The sequence below is a fragment of the Molothrus ater genome, chromosome 2 (genome assembly GCF_012460135.2).
Source record: "Molothrus ater isolate BHLD 08-10-18 breed brown headed cowbird chromosome 2, BPBGC_Mater_1.1, whole genome shotgun sequence".
NCBI lineage: Eukaryota > Metazoa > Chordata > Aves > Passeriformes > Icteridae > Molothrus > Molothrus ater.
The window spans coordinates 63043920-63062536 of record NC_050479.2 but is presented as its reverse complement, the minus strand read 5'-3'; the positions used below and the strand labels follow the sequence as shown (position 1 = coordinate 63062536).

The 18617-nt window shown below is 41.3% G+C and overlaps 1 protein-coding gene across 5 annotated transcripts in view; it reads left to right on the top strand.

The window, feature by feature from the left end:
- Positions 1-404: 404 nt before the first annotated feature.
- The window catches only part of CAB39L (calcium binding protein 39 like), a 43832-nt gene continuing 25619 nt past the window's right edge, over positions 405-18617 (top strand). The window contains exons 1-3 of one of the 5 annotated variants that reach the window (XM_036379488.2): positions 405-494; positions 718-931; positions 9842-9990. In XM_036379488.2, coding sequence (XP_036235381.1) covers positions 9889-9990 — 102 coding nt within the window. In that variant the 5' untranslated portion in view covers positions 405-494; positions 718-931; positions 9842-9888. Of the gene's footprint in view, positions 495-600; positions 932-1273; positions 1685-5080; positions 5125-9841; positions 9991-18617 lie in introns of those variants that run through there. The other 4 variants (XM_036379498.2, XM_036379482.2, XM_036379508.2 and 1 more) reach the window with 4 other exon arrangements.

Below are 18617 nucleotides of genomic sequence, written 5' to 3'. Positions count from 1 at the left end.
ATACTTGGGCTAATGTTTTTCTTCATCAGGATCTAAATTTTGCTCAGAGTATACTGCAGATGGGTGGGTTTTTTTATCCCCTCAAGTATTATTGTGGAAAGGTATTTGGATCTTTGTGTAATAATATATAGTCAGGCAGGAAGCAGCTTATCTGCAGCTTTTCTGGACAGGACTTTGCCGAAAGATGTGGTGCGTGAGCATGTTGATTTTTTTTTATTATCTTGTAACAACAACCCCCTGTTGGGCTCCCTTATTTGCATTCCTAGCATGACGGCAAGGTGAATAATTTAATTCCAGCAGCCTACGCCACGTGATGGTGCGAGGAGCCGTCTGCGATGCCTCCCCCTGCACCGACAGACTTTGGGGAGGAATGGAAACTTACAGAAGTGATGCGAAATTGTCGCATGTCCTCCCTTAACCCTGGGGAAATCTCTCGGCGGAGCGATCGCTTCATCCTTTGCTTTTCCACGCGTTCCTCTGACGTGGAGTTTGGGGTGTGTGTGTGTGTGTGTGTGTGAGCCTGTGAGCAAGACGAGCGAGGGAGTGGGAAGCGGGGAGGGCAGTGGGGGGAAAACGCACACCCAGGCACAGAGCTCGTCGGAGCAGGAACAGCGAGGAGCCGGGAGTGCAGCCGCAGGCAGCGGGGAGTGGAAATTTACAGCTGCTTGTGAGCGCCTGTGCATGTCCAAGTGATCCTTTCTGCTCACGCTTTTCCAGAGGCTGAGGGCCGCCCGGCGGGAGAGGAGCGGGAGGCCGAACCGCGGGATCCCCGGGCTCTGCCACTTGTGGGCGACCAGCGTGGGGAATAAAGCGGAATTAATGGGAGATCGCTGAGGGCGGCTGCCGGCGGCGCGGGCTGCGGGAGGCGGCAGAGCTGTCTTCAGCACCCGGCCATGGGGCTGCGCTAGGAGCCCCCAGCTTCCCACCCACGGTAAGTGCCAGACGAGGTGATGTCCTCCGAGCCACGGAAAGTTGAGGGGTTTGATGAAACTTTCCTTTTTTCCAGCTAGCACCAGCCTTTTGGTAACAAACCGCTTGCCTGCTTATTCTCGATAGTTAGGCTGGTAGCTTTTAATAGCTTTGTAAACTGTGTTACCAGGAGTGGCTCTTTAACGCAGGCAACCCTAAACAATGCTCCTCCTGTTACATAAGGCGCTGGCTCTGCGACCAAGCACTCCGTGTCCATGGAATATCTCTGGAAATGGCTTTATTTACAGTGTGGTTTCCAAAAATAAAATATCTGCAATATATCATTTCTCCTGCTCCTCTCCGCGGGCTGCCTGCAGCTGCGGGCTGGCTCCTGGGATGCAGAGGAATGAGAGCGTGGCCACTTGCATAAGGCAGGGGAAGGAAGGAGACGGAGGGAAGATGAGTGCCCGTGTGAGCTGCCACAAGGAAGAGCCCATGCAAATGTCCCAGCTCCTCCTTTGCAGCCGATAGGTCCTGTCCACTGGAAATGCTGATTCTATGCCATGGGCGATGCTTGAAGTCTTTATCAGGCAGAACTTTAATGGAGCTTAAGGGAAGTTGGGGTCTTTCTTAAAAGCAAAGGTTCTTTCTTGGGAAATATTATGAGTGAAGTCAAATTACTACTATAGAAAATTATTTTAATCCATTACGAAGCTATTGGAAGTAACACAGCAGACTTGCTACAAACTTGATCAAGTGAATGCTGTGTAGAGAGGTAAGTTTAGTAATATTGGACCAAATACAAAAATAGTATCCACCTTCCTCACTAATGAATTTAGAGGAAGTCCTATTCCCTCTTGGCTGCTGCCTGTGTTATTTAAATTATGTTACCAGTTTCCATTATTTCTACAGATACTATTCCTACTAGAAATGGATATTTAATTTGGTTTTCCTTTTACTTAAGTAAATGAAAAGCTGTTAAGGGCTCTTCTGTTAGAATTGTGTGTACTTCAGAGACATTTGTTAAGAGAGCTCTTTCTGCATGACTGAGTTTGTGGGAGTTTTGCTATGGACTACAGTTAGGCATGGAATTGAATTCTTAATCTTTTAGGTTTTAAAGATCTCTGTGGTAGCAAATGCAAATTGGGATTCCAAATATTCTTGACTCATCAATCCTGCAAATTTGGTGGCTGTAAAACCTCTGTATATTTCTAAAACCTCTTGTATATTTCTAGTTTTATTGAATGTGAAGTAATAACCTACCACTTCTAGCTAGTTCATTAGCATGATTGGGAGAGTCTATGTGATCCTGTGATACACATAAATGATGGTGGTGTGAGTGTGGTGCCACAGGATGCCATTTCTGCATGGGTGAGAATCTGAATGTTACCTGGCATTGGGGTGTGCAAATGCTGTTTTGTAATAAAATACTAATACTAATAATATGAAAACACAGGACTTCCAATAGAAGAACACAAGCCAGCAAAATGTCCTTTCAATTCTGTTCTCTGTGCCCTACTCATGATAAATTTAGATTAGGTATTAAAAAGGAATTTTTTATGGTGAGCGTGGTGAGACTGGCACAGGATGCTGAGAGAAGTTGTGAATGCCCCATCCCTGGAAATGTTCAAGACCAGCTGGATGAGGCTCTCTGCAGCCTGGTCTAGTCGAAGGTGTCCTTACCCATGGCAGGGGGCTTGGAACCAGATGATCTTTATGGTTCCTTCCACCCAGACTATTCTGTGATTAGTATTTTGTTTGTATTGCCACACATTTATACCCCCTTTATGATCATCACTGCCTCATTCTGAGTATGGTTGGTGAACATCTGAGCTGTAGCATCTGCTCCAGCAACCCTACCCTCTTCCCATACCCTTCTTTCCCTCTTGTGCTGGTACAGCCCTAGACTCTATCTGGGCAGAACTGGACTGGAAACCTGTGTGACCTTTTTTTCCCCAGCAGGCTATTTCTTGTTAACCTGGGTCACTTCCCTGACCTGGCTCTCCATGTGGCCCTGCAACAGCTGAATGGCTCCCACAGAGGCTGTAGGGATGTGAATACATGTGGAGCAGGGTGTCACCATCACAGAACAAAGCATCTATCAGAATAGAGTGCCTCAGTGACCAGATTGCTTTTTGGTGTTTCGTTTTATCCCCTGTGTTTGCTGAAAGACTGTACATACAGGGTTTTTTTTTTCTTGTTTTTTACTAAAGTGGCATTCAAGCACTCAGATAAAGAGAGTTAATAATTTTTTTGAGTGCTTCCATAGAGCTACACCGTAGCGCTTGAGTGGAGCATCACCGTGAGTGCCTTCAGTTTCATAACACAATTGAACAATGGTGTGATATTATTATTCTCTTTCTGTAGAGGTGATCAGATTAAGGGCAGAGCTGCCTACTTCTTTTCCATGTCTGATCTTCAGGATGCTTACCATCTGCTAAAAAAGTGACATGTGTGGTGATGGTAGGCATTACTGTGATGTTTTGTGTGTTCAGGTGAAGTTTCAGCTAATATCCATCTTCATTTCAGGTGATGCAACAAGTAGGCAACATCAAAGCTTATGATGAGTAAATTCTTGAGTTTTTGGAAAAATCAAGTTGCCAAGCAGAGATGGATGACATTCATTCACCCTAACCACAAAACAATCCCATCTTCTGTTAATCTTTTGTCTCATTTGCAGTGCACCTTCCAAAATCTGCAACTCGTAAGGAGAATTTGCAGAGTAGTTGCTTGTTCCATAGCCTAGATTCCTTTTGCATATCAAGTAAAACGTGGGTTGTGTGAGGAGACTGCACTGGGGAGGGTGAAAGGACAAACTGGGCTTCTCTGGGTGCTTACCACACATGGGGGCTTCCATCTCCTGGTTTGGGGGCATTGCTCTGTCATTGCAACAGCTTTCCCAAATGTGGCAGGACAGAGAAATGAGGACCTCTTCCATTATGTGGAGACTGAATTAGACAAGATGATGAAGAAAGTGTTCTAACTTGGGACCAGGACCTATGTGGGTCATAGGCACACTGCAGTGACTGGGAAATGAAGGTCTTTTTTTCCATTCCAGAAACTCTCACATGATATGAGTTATTGAAGTGTTTTGATTCTGATCAATAACTTGATGAAGGTTGGGAGCTAAGGCAAGACAAACGTCTGATACTCCATGGGAAGGAAAATTTTTTTCTCATTTATTTTTGGAGACCAAATATTTTGTCCAGAGGAGCATCTGCAAAGAGTGCATGGATGGACTCATGTGCTCTCTTCCATTCTTGCTTTTGTGGGCAGGAAGAAGCCTTTGTTACTGAGCTGCTTCACTGAGTCACTTCATAGTGGGATGGGCTGCTGAGCAGAGTTGCTGTGTGCATTTTTCTTTCATTGTGCTTACAAGTTCAGTTGCACTATGATATTTTGAGGAAGTATTTGACTTAAAAGCAGAGAAATTGTGGAGAGTGCCTACAATCAGACCTAGATCTCTTTCTGTACTTTATAGCTGTGCTGAATTTTTTTTAGTACATTCTCTTTATAAGTAGATAAACTGGCAGAAGAGATATTTTGAAGCCTGATAAAGTGTCGGCTTTGTTGTCACATGATCTAGGTTGCATTCCTGACACAGCCACTGATTTTTTTTGTATGTGGCCTTGGGTAAGTCTTGTCATCTCTCTGTGTTTCAGCTTCTCCCTTTGCGGAGGAGACAGAATAAAAGCAGGTAGATAGGTTTTTTGAAATTGTGTTTTCCATCTTTGTTGAATGTGTGTAGAGTTGGAGACCTCTGAGAGACTGTGTGCCCTGAATATGAAGGGATATTAAATCTTACAAGCTACTGAATACCCTAAAAGTCATGTCTTGTAAACCACATCCAGCTCTGGATTCAATTCACTGCTTTGGTCTGTGTGGTTTTTTTTGTTTCCTGACTTGAACAGAAACAGGCTGACATTTAGAAAGTGGTTCATTATTGTTTCCTTTTGGTGTTTCTATGGCTTATCTAACATGAAATCAGTGCCATTTTTTTCTCCCAAACATAGATGGAATGGTATTCCATGAAGTATTTTTGTAAAAGTAGAGTTTCTAAAATGTGCTGGACACTCCATCTCTGGTGTCTGAAATGTCATGTTCACACTGATGGAAACAGCAGGCTTAGGAAACTTCATTTCCTCCTACAGCACTGCCAAGGCATTTTCCTCATGACTGGGAGAGACAATCTCTGAGACCAGGAGAGTTGGTCTGGTAAGATACAGCTGTTTCTTTCCTTGGTCTCATAAGCTCCTCTCAAGAGCACCATTGAAATAACATCATCAAAACTAAATGTTTCACAAGTTGGCTGGTTCTCCATTATGAATTCAGGAGTGTCCACAATCCATTTTTGATGTTATGAAAACATATGTTGAATAACCATTAGACGGAAAAGTTTTCCTAGAAAGTGGGAAAGAAAGGGGTTCATTCAGTCCTGTCCCTTGCTGCCAGACAGCACTGTCAAAAATTTATGAACAGATGCTCTGTAGTGTGCCTGGTAGATTAGGTCATTTCAAAACCTCAAAGCTCCAATGGGTGGAAACCTTTACATTTCCAGCTGAAGTTTATACATCAGCAGTTTTTAGCCATTTGCTTCTGCATAAATAAAGTGTTATTGTTATTTAAGCTGAAATAACTTTTTCTGCTTTCCTGTATTTTTATTCTAAACTTATGAAGGTGAGCACTTTTAGCCTCCAAGACATGCTGGTCTTCCCATTTTTCTGCCCATCCAGTGTGCTTCTCTCCACCCACTCTAACCTCTGTTGATTCTACTTGACTCTGGGTGTACAGTGTTCTGTATGAAGGTCTATCAACACTGTGTACAAAGGCATAGATACCCTTGCATTTCTACTGACCATTATTTTTGTGATTCATCACAAATTTGCATCTGTCTTTCTCACATCTGTAAAGTACTTGTGTGTTTGCATATGTCACCAGTTGCTTGTTTTCATCATTTCTCATGGCAAGTCCTTAGCTTGAAGCAGATATTCTTAGAATGGTTTGGGTTGGAAGGAATCTTTAAAGGTCATCTAGTCCAATTCCCTCTATCATGGATGTCTTCAACTAGATCAGGTTGCTCAGAGTCCTGTCCAATCTGATCTTGAATGTTTCTGGGGATCTGGAGCATCTACAAACCGTGTCTCATCTACCATTCAGCATTATCCTATACCTTCTACTCTTAACTTTTATCCCATTTTTATTACCTTTGTTCTTGACTCCATGCAGTTTCCCAGGTAATGATATTCCAGTCCTGTAATGTGTTGATAATATCTTTCTATTTTCAGTCACCACAATTTTTGGATAGGCTCTTAATTCCTGTACCTCTCTAAATATGATCCCATCCACAGATTGCTCTTGCCTTCTCAGTCAGATGACACAATAATTTTCTTCTTCAATTAATTTTTGGTACTATATTCAAATCTGTGAATTTCCACATTAGATACATGGATTCTACTCTGTTTTCTGTTTAAAATATATTTATAAGGAATTGTAGTATGAGCTACCTTTGGTGAGCCTGTGTTGCATTTTTTTCAGTTGTCATTTCTCTTAGTTTTTCTGTTATTTTTAGACTGGTTTCTTGAGAGAATGAGGCTTATGTGGTCACATTGTCCATTTCTCATCCCAATTCTCTTCTCATGGTACCTTTTGAACTTGCTGTGAAATTTCAAGCAAACTTGACAGAGGACTAGATAGATGCCTGGAAAAAAAACAAGTTCCAAAAAACATACTGAAAATAAGTAATGTAAATAATAGGACCTCTAAACCAAATTAGTGCCTCTACTGAACAGAAGACGTTCCAAGAAAAAGCTTAGAGAGCAGAGAGCTGGTACAAAGAGGAGGACAGGACAGAAATGCCCAGCTGTGATAAAAGCTTCTTTAGTAAGAGCTTGTGCTCTCTTTGGTTCTGGAAACTCCAGTCATGGGGAGCAAAGCTGGAGGACAGGAGTCCTCCTTTTGCCACTTGCCTTATAGGATGACCAGCCATAAGACTAAGGAATACAACTCCTAAATCTCAGCAGAGTGACTTTACCCCCATGTGCTTCTGCCTGTAGTTGTGAACAGCATGTGTCCCCCTAGAAGATCCCTGCATGGGCAACTAAAAGGTTCTGCAGCTGCCAGTATGTATTTTCTGAAGTGATGGATCATCTTCTGCCAGGTTAAAAACTGTATCCTGGGAAGGGATAAATCCAAAAGTGTTGTTTCATGCACATCTGTGCCTCTTCCCACGTTGCTTTTTATCTAAAACTTTGTCTCTAATGAAGTAATGCAGAGACTTGGCTCTGTTCAACAGAGCAATGAATTAAACAGTTTCTTGAGTCCCTTCCTGCCCTATTATTGGTGTTTTTGCTGTTGTGATTAAGATGCTGGTAGGGTATGTAGGGGGAAAAAAAGGTGCTTTATCACTGAGCAGTGCTCTGGTTACTTGCTGGAACCAGATACTGGAACTATGCAGTGGAAAAGTGCTGGTTCTATGGCAAAATTAGTGGTTATTTGAAATACAGACACATTACTCTAGACAGGCATGTAAGTTACTTTTTGAGAGGAAATAATAGTTTATTGTCAGCTTTTCAGTTAGAAATGTGAACTTCATTTTTAAAAACATCTCAGAACCTTCAGCTCATGGGTACCTTATTTAAAAAATCAATTTATCGCCCCCTTTTCTTTTCTTTGTGTGAAGACTTCTGAGAGGAAAAGATGAAGGGATGACTTTAGCAATCTGAATATACCTACCCCACCCTGGATGAAAAGAATTCTTTTCTGAAATGCAACTTCCCTGTTAAGCTCCTGATTTCAGACTCTGTCTCTTGCATCATCATGTCCTCATGCCATGCCTTCAGGATAATAAAAACATGCAGAATCAGGTCCTTCTCAAAGTGTATTGTGAATTATTAATCTTCTATTTGCACCATATTTGGGATTACAGAGTGCTTGGCGCTTGCTAGCAGCATCTAAACAACTTTATTGTGTAATACTGTCATCACAGTCTTTGTCAGTGCTTGTGGGTGCCCCAAAGGGTGACTTGTTAGTGCACCCAGGCTTCAACCTTGCACCTTGTTAGGCTGAGGTGGGATTCTGCTCTGGTGACTGCTGGTGCCAAAACTTGCACCTCTGAGCTGCATGGAAGCAGGATTCTGCAGCTGCATGGGAGCAGGATTCTGCAGCTGGGAGCTCAGCTGAGGAGTGAAGGTCATGTAGCCAAAGCTGGAGAAATAAAAATGAGTTTGAGCAGGACCGTGAGGAGCTTGAAAATAGGAACTCAAAAGTGGTGAGGTTTCAGGCACTGAATGTGAAAATATTCCTGTAAAACTGACCTAGCAACAAATGAGAAGCTAAATACAAACTCACCTATTTTGGACACTGTAAAAGAACTTTTGGTTTAAATAAGACATTCAAAAATATTTCCTGTGTGTCATAGAAACTCTTCTTGTAAAGATACTCTGCAGAAGTGTTTTGAAATTATTTTAATAAGATATTAGGACAAAGTCTGTATAGATTTTGCTTTTAAAGTTTGAATTAATTTTGTACTTGGCTGTTTTATATGGTTACTATACATAGTTGCAATAGAATGTATGCCTAATCTGGGTATTAATTCCATAGGTTATTTGGGGATTAGTAACACATGGATGTATGGCTCAAATGGGATCATATTTCCTGATGGACTCTGTAGTGTGCCCATAGTAACAATGAAGCATGAGAGGAGCTGGTTCTTTGGGACCACTGGGCTTTCTTTACACTGTGTGTATTGCACTTCTCTAGTTCTCTCATTTGAAACCTCTCATATCAAGCTTTATTTTTTTTAACAGCAAATGTTGGAGAATAATGGGATTGAAGTGGTTTGTTTGTGTATTTATGTTTTCACAACTAATTTTACAAATGTGTGTATGGAGGAATTGTGATGTTTTTCTTTTGTTGTGGAAGGAGATGAAAGTTTGAGATTATTTTTTGCTTTTTGTTCTTCCCCCCCCACCCCCTTTTATCTCTTTTTTATTGTACAAACTGGAATGCAGTCCAGAACAGTGTTGGGCTTCTAACCAGAACATATTCCCATCTGTAGTCAGTCATTGACTTCAATAGATCTTTGTACTGGACCCTCAGCAAAACCCATAAGAATTCACAGCCTAAGCAGAAACTGAGCTACTTGGTTTCTTTCATATATAAATACAGTGATGTAGTATTTGCCTTTCTAACCATACAGAAGAAGAATGTTTCAAATTAAACAAACAATCCATTTTCATTAAAATGCTCAGTCTGTCATTTAAATGTAATGAATATGTTTGTGTTTATATTTGGGCCTGATCCTCTGTTCTTTATTTAACTCAGGCAATGCTCTACACCAGTGAGATCTGACCCACAGATTCTTGAAGTCTCTTAGGGGATAGCTTAAACTGCTTTCTCTCAAGGTCCCCATGGCAGACAAAGCAAAGCAACAGAAGAAGGAGGAGAGATGGCAGAGAAGCTGGGACTCCATTTTGCAATGCTTAAAACAAAGAGTGCTTTTGGTGTGCTGGCACCTAGAGCTGGTTTTCTGCACTGTGATGGAGCTGGTGAAGTCTGACAGAAACCCATATGTGAAATCTAGTGACCCATATGTGAAATTTAGTGGAGCCTGCCAGATGTGCAGTGTCCAAAATACATTGGACATGGGCATGGACTTGCTGGCGTGCTGACCTATAGGTCAGAGCTTCCTGCAGGAAGCATCCAACTCCTGTGCAGGTGCTGAGTAGTTGCTTTTCGTGTTCTAATGGTAGCTTATGAATCCCCAATGAACTTGCAAGAACTACACATGAGAGCTTTCACTACTCCACGGGGTGGCTGAAGCAAAATGTAGTGCTTGAGGTGCAACCTTTTATTGTTCTTAGTGTCTATGTGTGTTTTTATTGCATTTTTGTATAAGCCTTAAAAGCTGTTTTTGCTTGTTGTTTGACTTAAGGCAGTCCTCTTCTATCCTGAAGGAAGAAATCCAGGTGAAGGAAGACCATGCCTTTGTTTAGTAAATCGCACAAAAATCCTGCTGAGATTGTGAAAGTTCTGAAAGAAAACATGGCCATATTGGAGAAACAAGAAAAAAAGACAGACAAGGTATGAGGTAATGTTGTAGAAGACCAATAATGTTTTTATGCTGGGAGAATAGCAGAATAATGGGAATAACATTGTGTTTGGTCGCTGCCCTGATCCTGTGAGTGCTTGCCTGTGTGTTTGAATGGTTCTGCTGAAATCAGGGGGCTTTTGCATAAATAAAATACATAAAATCTGGGGCTCAGACAGAAAATGCTGAGATCCAGGAGCCTCAGCCAAAACAAAGGGTTGCTCTCCCCCTACTTTAAACAGTGATGAATCTAGCAAAACAGCTTGGAAGGCTGTGTGAAAACTGTTGTACTGTTAATGGTGTTAGCAGGATAACAAATGAGGTTGCCAATTAATGTGTGGGTACCCACAGAGAAAAACTCTACTTCTGATGCACAGTTTCCAGAAACCAGGAAAGTTGTATGTGTCCAGATTTGTATAAAAGAGATCTCACTCTGTTCATCCTTTCTAATTTTCTGGGTGCCAGTGCTTCCTAAAAGAGCTGTGCTACTCATTTTCTATTTATAGTGCTAGGCTTTTGCTAATATTACTGCTCTCTTCTAATTCCATGACACAGACTCGAGTTACTTTTGCTGCTTTTCCAGTGACCACTTAATAGGTACAATGCAACACACAAAATCCTCCCAGTTAGGAATTTGAGCTTGTATAATATATATATTTTATATATATATATATATATATACTTTTTTTTTTTTTTTTTTTTTTTTTTTTTAATCTGAGACTCTGACCCTCTACACTATTGCTGTAGTAGAAATATATGGTTTTGGTTAACAATAGACTAACTTTAAGTTAAAAGTGATTGTCAGTGGAAGCAGAAATAGCTGATAAGGAACACTGATACCTTTTCCATGGAGCTGATGTTTGCGTGTGTGCATGTTGTGCTTCCCCCACCTTGTGCAGGAAGTTGTACAAAGACAAACCCAACCCAAAAAGTAGGCATGGAGCCCTTTGCACCCTTAGTGAAATCCTCTTGAAACTTTTTGGTTCAAAGCAAGTAGCTCAGAGTGTGTTAATTATGTAAGGTAAGTCACATGGATTTCTGGGAGGTCTCTGGTATTTGATGTTTCATTCTGAAATACCTCCAGTAACCTCAGAATGGAGAGAATTTGACTCTGAACTAAAACATAAAATAATAACTAAATAAATCAACAGAATCTGTTCTGCCCTGCTGAATTAATCCTTTGGAGCCTGATTAAAGAAGACTTTCAAAGAAGAAGTTCCATACTTGAATTTCTTTTTGATCTGCTTTGCAGAGTGATTCCTCAGGGTTGTGGTTTTGAGAATTTTTGGCTTTGAGCTGGTTTGTATATTTGGGTGTCAGTGACAAGGAGAAATTCAGACTTCTTAGATGACTGCTCAATGTAAATTTTTTGTGAAAGTCAGAACAGCTGGTGTGTGTTTTCCTCACAGAGCAAAAGACACAGAATGCTTCCCTGGTGTATTGGAATGGAAACAGCTCATGAACTCAATGACGCCTATTTTACAGGAAGAGGTTGATTTTCACTTAGTTTTTGTGTACTTCATTGCTATGGGGTAGAGACTGTTCCTGGGCTGAAGGGGAGTGATCAGGGGAGAGGAGAGAGAGGGACAAGGCAGCCTCTTCAACAGCAAGGGAGAAGGTGAGGAAAGCCTTTTTTTGGGTTGGTTTAAGCTTATGTGGCCTGTTGACTCAGGGCTTTGTACTGTAATGTCAAGGAAGCACATAGCGTCCTTTTCCTTGCAGAAGGAAAGGTTAGAGACTCCTTAGCAGTTCTGCCTTTTATCTAAACTGCTCCACTGAGCTGTCCTGAAATAAGAATTCTTTCCTGTTAAAGAAAATAACTAAATTTATTCTCCTGAGTTTATGGAAGTAAATCATAAGGACTGCCTTTACTACTGAGATGGTGATAAACTTTAAAAACTGGCAGGAAAAATAGCTCTTGCAAAATCACCCAGCCCAATCACACCAGCTGCTATCCATTCAGGTTTGTGAACTTAGTAATGCCATTTCAAAGTGTTGTTTGCAGTTTGAGTTGGAGAAGAAAAGACAATGGGAAGTCTTTCAGTGGCCCACAGGTTTTCAAAATATTCTCAGTAATGCTAATGAGTAATGTCTTTTCATGAGAATGATTGGAGAAATGCAGCTGAAAACAGAAGCAGAGAAACAAAGCACAGTGCTGTACTCTGTGCTCTTGAAAACCTAGCAAGGTTTTTAAGTCTACCTCCAATTTGACTTCTGGAGGAAGAAGAAATCTGTCAAACTTTCATGAAAGGGCCTAGAGGTTTAGCTACTGCAAGAGCCAGAGACCCTGGATGTCTCAGAGCTGGGTTTGGACCTTGTAGCCCTGTGACCTGGGAAGTTTGTGACTCAGGGCTGTCCAATTTTCCAGCTTTCTAGCTCCTAGTCTGCTGTAAGAACTAAAAGAGTATTGTTATGCCTCACTATAAAACCAAAGTTCCCAGTTGTACTTCCAGGTACAACTCCAGAGCATCCCTGATTTTGCGTGCAAAGTAGTTTCCAACTAGGACTTGCTTCAGATGCTTAAACAAGATTTATCCTGTGACAATTAAGCTGTTATTGTAGTACAGCCAATGTGGTATGTGGGTTGAGACAGATAAAAGCTGCTAATACAGGCAGAATTGGCAGAGAAGTGGGACAAAGCCTGAATTAACTGCAGGGCTGGCAGAGAACCTCCTTTCCTTTCCAGCTGAGAAATTGTGAGTATGAGGTGAAGATGCCATGGGCAGCCAGGAGGGCACAAGGTCAGACAGAGAGGGGCTTGATGCTTCTAATACAACTTTGTGCAACTTTCAGCAGGAACCATCTATGTCTTAGAGGGGATGCTTTTAGATATTGCAGAAAGGATCATTCCTGCCAAGCTATGGAGTGCACAGCTAGAGGGAACTTTGCAGCAGAGCAGTTAGGACTTCTCAGGTAATGGGAAGAGGGTGGAGGATATAACTTGATAGACAGAATGCGAGAAGCCAGTTGTAAGTGTAAAGGAAATTATACATATTTTCTGAGGCATTTCCACATGCACACATAATATACATAGGTTTGCACTCTTCCTTCATGATGCTTTTTGTTACTTATGGAATAGTACCCATTCAGGCTTTAGCTAAACTCTATTGACTGCACTAGCATCTGTCTCCTTAGATAAGGATTGAATTTGACCCACTTTCTCCATGTGTCTAATTTTTTTGAAACTATTAATGTGTTGTGTTGCCATAGTGCTTCTGATGCTTTTTAAACACTCCCAACTGAAAAACAGGTTAAATTTTTATGTTTGGTTCCTATTTTTTATGTGGGCTTTCTTGTTTGTTTGCTTGCATGGATATATGTGTGCTTAAAGCTTTGCCATTTTCTCAGCTACATTTTGATGGTTGATAGACCACAGGTTGAGAAGTGCCAGCATATCTGACTCTCCTTTTTTTCTGAAGTGCTCTTTCTAATACCTTGTTTTTACAAATTTTAAAAAATAATATCTATTTTAAATGAGGGATTGCAGCACTGGCAAGTTTGATGCAATAATTGGGAGATAAGTAGGGTTAGACAGAGCTGAAAAAGTGGACTAAAATGTTCTTTATCAACAATCCTCCTCTCTTCCAACATCTGAAATGAAATAAGGTGTTCTTCAAGCATATACAATTGCTGACATCCTGTTTGGGCTTTGATGTGGTGAAGAACAATTAAGTTTTATTGCAGTATTGTATAAATGTCATTACAATTTAATCTCAGTTATGTAGAATTGATCAGTCCTTGAATTTAATGAGAAATGTCCACTCTGGAACTACCTAGAAAAACAGGAAAGTATTTAAATACATAGGAAAGAAAGCCTTCAGAGCTTAGGCTGTCTTCTTTCTGGTACAAACTCCTATAGCATTTGGAGGATGCATGTAAGTAGAGGTGAAGAGAAACCATGATACCAAGAGGCCATACCTGTTGAACCTGAGGAAGAAGGGACAGCATGTGACGCTCTGGTCACACTGCTTCATTTATTGCTGGTGTGTCACCGTGTCTTTGCTGATGGCTGTTGTAAAGGAACATTGATAGAAAGGGTGCCTGACCAAACTCACAAAAAAAAGAGTGTGACATCCTGACTGCTCAAAGCCTTGTGTTCAGCTGCTGAGCCCAGTCAGCACCAAGCAGTGTGGGTGGCATCCAGTTTGTCACTGAAGGACATCCTTGAGCACATAGCCCTCCTGCTGCTAACCAAACACCTTGGGGTGTGGCAGCCTGACTCAGTGCCATTTGTGGTGCCTACAGGTTTGGTAACATTTTCTGAACCTGCCCTGCAGCAAAAGCCTTCCAAGTGTCACAGGTTTTAAATTTAGTGCAACAAACGGATGTGAGGTTGGTTGAAACTTGGTCTAATCTTTGCATGTGGTCTAGATGGGCTGAAAGATTTGCAGTTTCTGGTATAGCCGATCCAAGACCAGGGTTTATTGTGGGAAATGAACCCCAAATGCATGAGAGCAGGTTCAGAGCACTGTGCTGAGTGCTTTCCTGTCAGGCAGAACTGCAAGCTGCAGTGCCTTTAGTCAGTGCTCAGAAGCAGAGTGAAGCGAGATGTAAAAATAACCTGAAGTGTCGCACTTCTGCCCCTTTCACTTAAATCTCTCTAACGAGACTGCTCCTTCAGGTAGGTCACTGCAATCTGTCCTCTCTTTCATCTCCACGTGCTGTAACAAATTTGGTGCTGTTCTCAAGGGTCAGGAGAGCAGCATTTTATTTCGGCTGCAATTAAAAGACTTCAAGATATCTGGAACAAATACTTCTATCAATAAATCCTGCTTTTTTACATAGCAACGAGGAAACCATTCCTGGCTGCTGTTCACCTTGCTGGCTGCTGTGTTGGTAGAGCTCTGGGGATTGGTGTGTGAGATGAGGTGCATGCAGAGGCCTCTGTGTGCATTTGCATGGAAGAACAGTTGCGTGACTGCCGGGAACGTGAATACCCATGGATGCGATTCTGCAGCTGCCAGAACCAGTTGCAAAATTGCTTTCCATTTCATTGCTGCACACTGAAACCAAGGGAATGAGATAAGAAGGGTTTGGCACCCCTTCCCCCTAGCTCTGTGTGTCCTGGGGTTTTGTGGAGCGTTTCATGTTTCAGCTTCCCTGTTCTGCTAAGGCCTGTTATTGCTCTAGAGGTGGGAGAAACTCCAGATACTATCAGGTTCTGGTGCCAAGAGTTTAAACCTGTCTCTTCTGCTTGCTTTTATTTTTAAGGACTTTCAGAACCTTTAGTTCTGTCTTAAGTGCAGCCTTAACAGTGGGAAAGGAATTTATGTCCAGGTGGGGCAAACCTGTCTTGTCCATTTGATCATACATCCTTTTAAAAGGCGTTTCCCTGCTGTGCTTGCTTGCCCAAATTGTCTTTGCCAGCTTCCTTGAGTACAGGTCCATAATGTTTTGCTAAATAACAGACATCAGGCCTCCTGATCCAAAATACCCACAGTTTGTCCCTGTAGGTCCATTCAGCATGAAATTGCATCAAGAATAAGTCAGTTGGGGTGATCTTGAAGTTACGTGGTTGCTTGATTCAGATTCTGCTAATGGCTTTTCTTGGGAATCCTCCATGTAGAGAGAGCTGCATTGGCACTGCTTTTTAGGAGAAAAATTGGTTTGAATCACACAGTGAGAATATTTTTAAACCAGATAGGACCGAATCAAGGAGCTTTATGCTTTTAGTTGCAATATATAGCATGGAGTACTGGCAGATCACTGAATCACACATTGGAGTATTTAACATCGCACTGGCAGGCATCTCTGTGTGTTACTGTCTGCTGCTGTGCAAGAGAGAAACAGTTTATAGAGAGATTTTGGACCTGGAAATGTGCTAGGTACACATACAGAACCTGTATGGGCCTATTTGTCATATTCTTGTGTTTCTCCCCTCGACAGTCAATCCCACGCTTGAAGATCAATCAGTCTTTCGGGGAAGATTTTTTCATATAGAATTTCAGGGAATCATTTTTCCCTAAGTTCCTTTCTTTCTGTTATGTTCCTGTTATGTCAACAGTGACAAAACTTTGATGTGTGAGGAAAATAAACCAAGACAAAAATCTTCAACTTACAAAATTTCCAGCTCTGCCTGAAGCTGTTGGTAGGTTTAGAAAGACACATAAAAACTGACAAAAAATCAGCTTTATGAGGAGGGGATGCTGAACATGTTTATAATTTAATATAGAGAAGTTATGCAGGCTTATCTTTGCTGTCTGTTTTCCCTCTCCAAGGCTGTTGTGGATCATCTAGTCCAGTAGGGTTGGCAGAGTAACCCAAGGAATGTTAGATTTCAACATTTACACAAGATCCTGTCTTTCAAAATGGACCCAAAAACCTCTTGTGGGTTGATAGCCATTATAAACTACATTCTGTGGATGCACAGTCAGTTCTTGTTGGAAAGAGACTTGTTGGAAAGACCAGAAACTTGGCTTAGGAGGTTGACATCCTGACACCTGTGCAGGCACAGCAATACTCGTCTGTGTGTGCTGGGAATCAGCTTGCATTTCAATCTCACTTTTTTGTCCTACCTGCAACTTTTGACTGTCCAAAGTTCAGCATATCCCACTTTTGACATTAGTATGTTTATGTATAAGCTGTTCTGTTTAGGATTATGTGTTTAGTTTTCTCCTTTCCTTCTTTTTTCCTCTCTATTCACAAGAGCCTCTCTAAATATAATGGCATAAATTCAGTCATGATGGAAAGGACTTGTACCTAAGGGATTAAAGGACAATCTGCAGGAAATAAGATTATGCCTAATTGCAAGAGTGAGGCAAATGGCTGAAATGCTTTGATATTTCATGAAATTGTTTCTTTTGCACTCTAACTTCTGCTGGAGTGATGGTTGCAGCACTTTGCTCTTGTTGCTCTTGCCACTGAAAAGAAAAAATAGCATAGAAGTCAGAATTAGGGGTTTCTAGTGAATCCTTTTTATTTTTTGACACTGAAATTCTGTTTGGGACGCAGCTGGGGTGAGGATGTCTTGCTGAAGCTTTTTGTTGGTTTTTGCAATTTTTCCTAAAGAGGCTCAGGACTGGTCTGACTTCTTATGCAGATATGTTTCTGTCATCTTGTATTTTCCATGTATTTGAGTGAATAAATGTGCTTTGTTGTTTGTTTTGGACAGATGTTGGGTCTTTGGATCTTGGAATGTCTTTTTTCTCTGAGTATTAAGAAAGTTTCCATCCCAGAAACAGTGCTTATGTACTTAAAGTATTATTCTAAAATTGCTGTGAGATTAAGTGGAAATGTCAAAACGAAGGCTGTTAATTTAAGAATCTGTGTTTGGGATTATGGTTTTCCTCCAGATATATTGTGGGGGATATCCACTGAGGAGCAGTCCTTAGATTTGACCGTGAATAACTTTTGGTGGAGAGTTGCACATCAAAACACAGACCATGGAGATGCTGTGAAGGGGGAGGAAATGGCACATGAAATGTAAATTGCATGTGGAAAAGCTGAAGAGAGGAGTGGATGGGATGGCAGGTGGTTAGAGAAATGCAGCTGTGGTGGCCACTTCTGCCCACCAGCACCAGTATTCTATGTTTCATTTTCTCACACTGCACTTTTTTGCCTCCTTTTTGAGAATTAAACCTAAAGCTGAGTCCTGCAGACCTTTTTTCTACCTATCAGAAAGGACTGCTTATACTGAAAAGCAAAATTTAATTAATGTTTTTTTAAACTACAGAATGCCAGAGATATTCACACCCAGCCCAGCAGAAAGGGTGGAAAGCCAAAAATGTATGGGCTTTGCCTTTGAAATGAAAATATTTCCCTAGCTCTTATAAAGATTTAGAGCTTTAGTTTATAAGATAGAACCCCTGTGGTTAATCCCATCTGTACTCTGTGGGATATCTCAAGTGACACACGACTAACATTTGAGGTAAAAATAGGCTCTTTTGCTGAGTGATGGTAAGGAACATCAAGATTTCTGCTGTTAGAAGTTATCACACAGTCATGCTCATTTACACACTGCTCATGCTGGCCTATCTCAACCAGCAGAAAACTGCAAGTAGGTACAAAGAGACTGGGGGAGAGCAGTTCTTTATGCTGTGCAAAATCAATGCTTAAATCTTCCAGGTAGCTGCAATGTAAAAGTGGCTTTTTACTGTGGTTGGTTTTGGTTTTGGTTCTTTTTAGGACTTCTAGGTTTTTTGTATCATTTTTATTCACTAATGTGAATAAAATCTGAGATTGAAAATGTTAGGAGATCAGCAGCAGGTGGGAGATGCCTCTTCAGAGCACTGGGGTTATGTTATGCAGATTGATGGGGTGGTATTTGAAAGCATGATGTTTTTCCTTTCAATGTATGTGAGAGATATATAGAAATTATTGATGTGGCTTTGAACATCCATTGATTTCCAGTGAGCTTTTACAAATCGCTCTTGGATTTTCTGTGTTTGTCTTGATTTTTTTTTCCCCCACCTGCTATGCTAACAAAAGGCTAACTTCAAGTTAAGGTTTTCCAAATATGTGAAATGCTGTCTTCAGCATCTGCCTGGCAGTTTGCTGTCATTCTCAGCTTTGCTTCCAGACCTGTTCCTTATTTCCTTCCTGCTCCCTGCCAAAGGATCCAATCAGCCTTGCTGCAGGTGATGTGTGTATTAAATATAACCAACACAGAAGGAGCCATTGC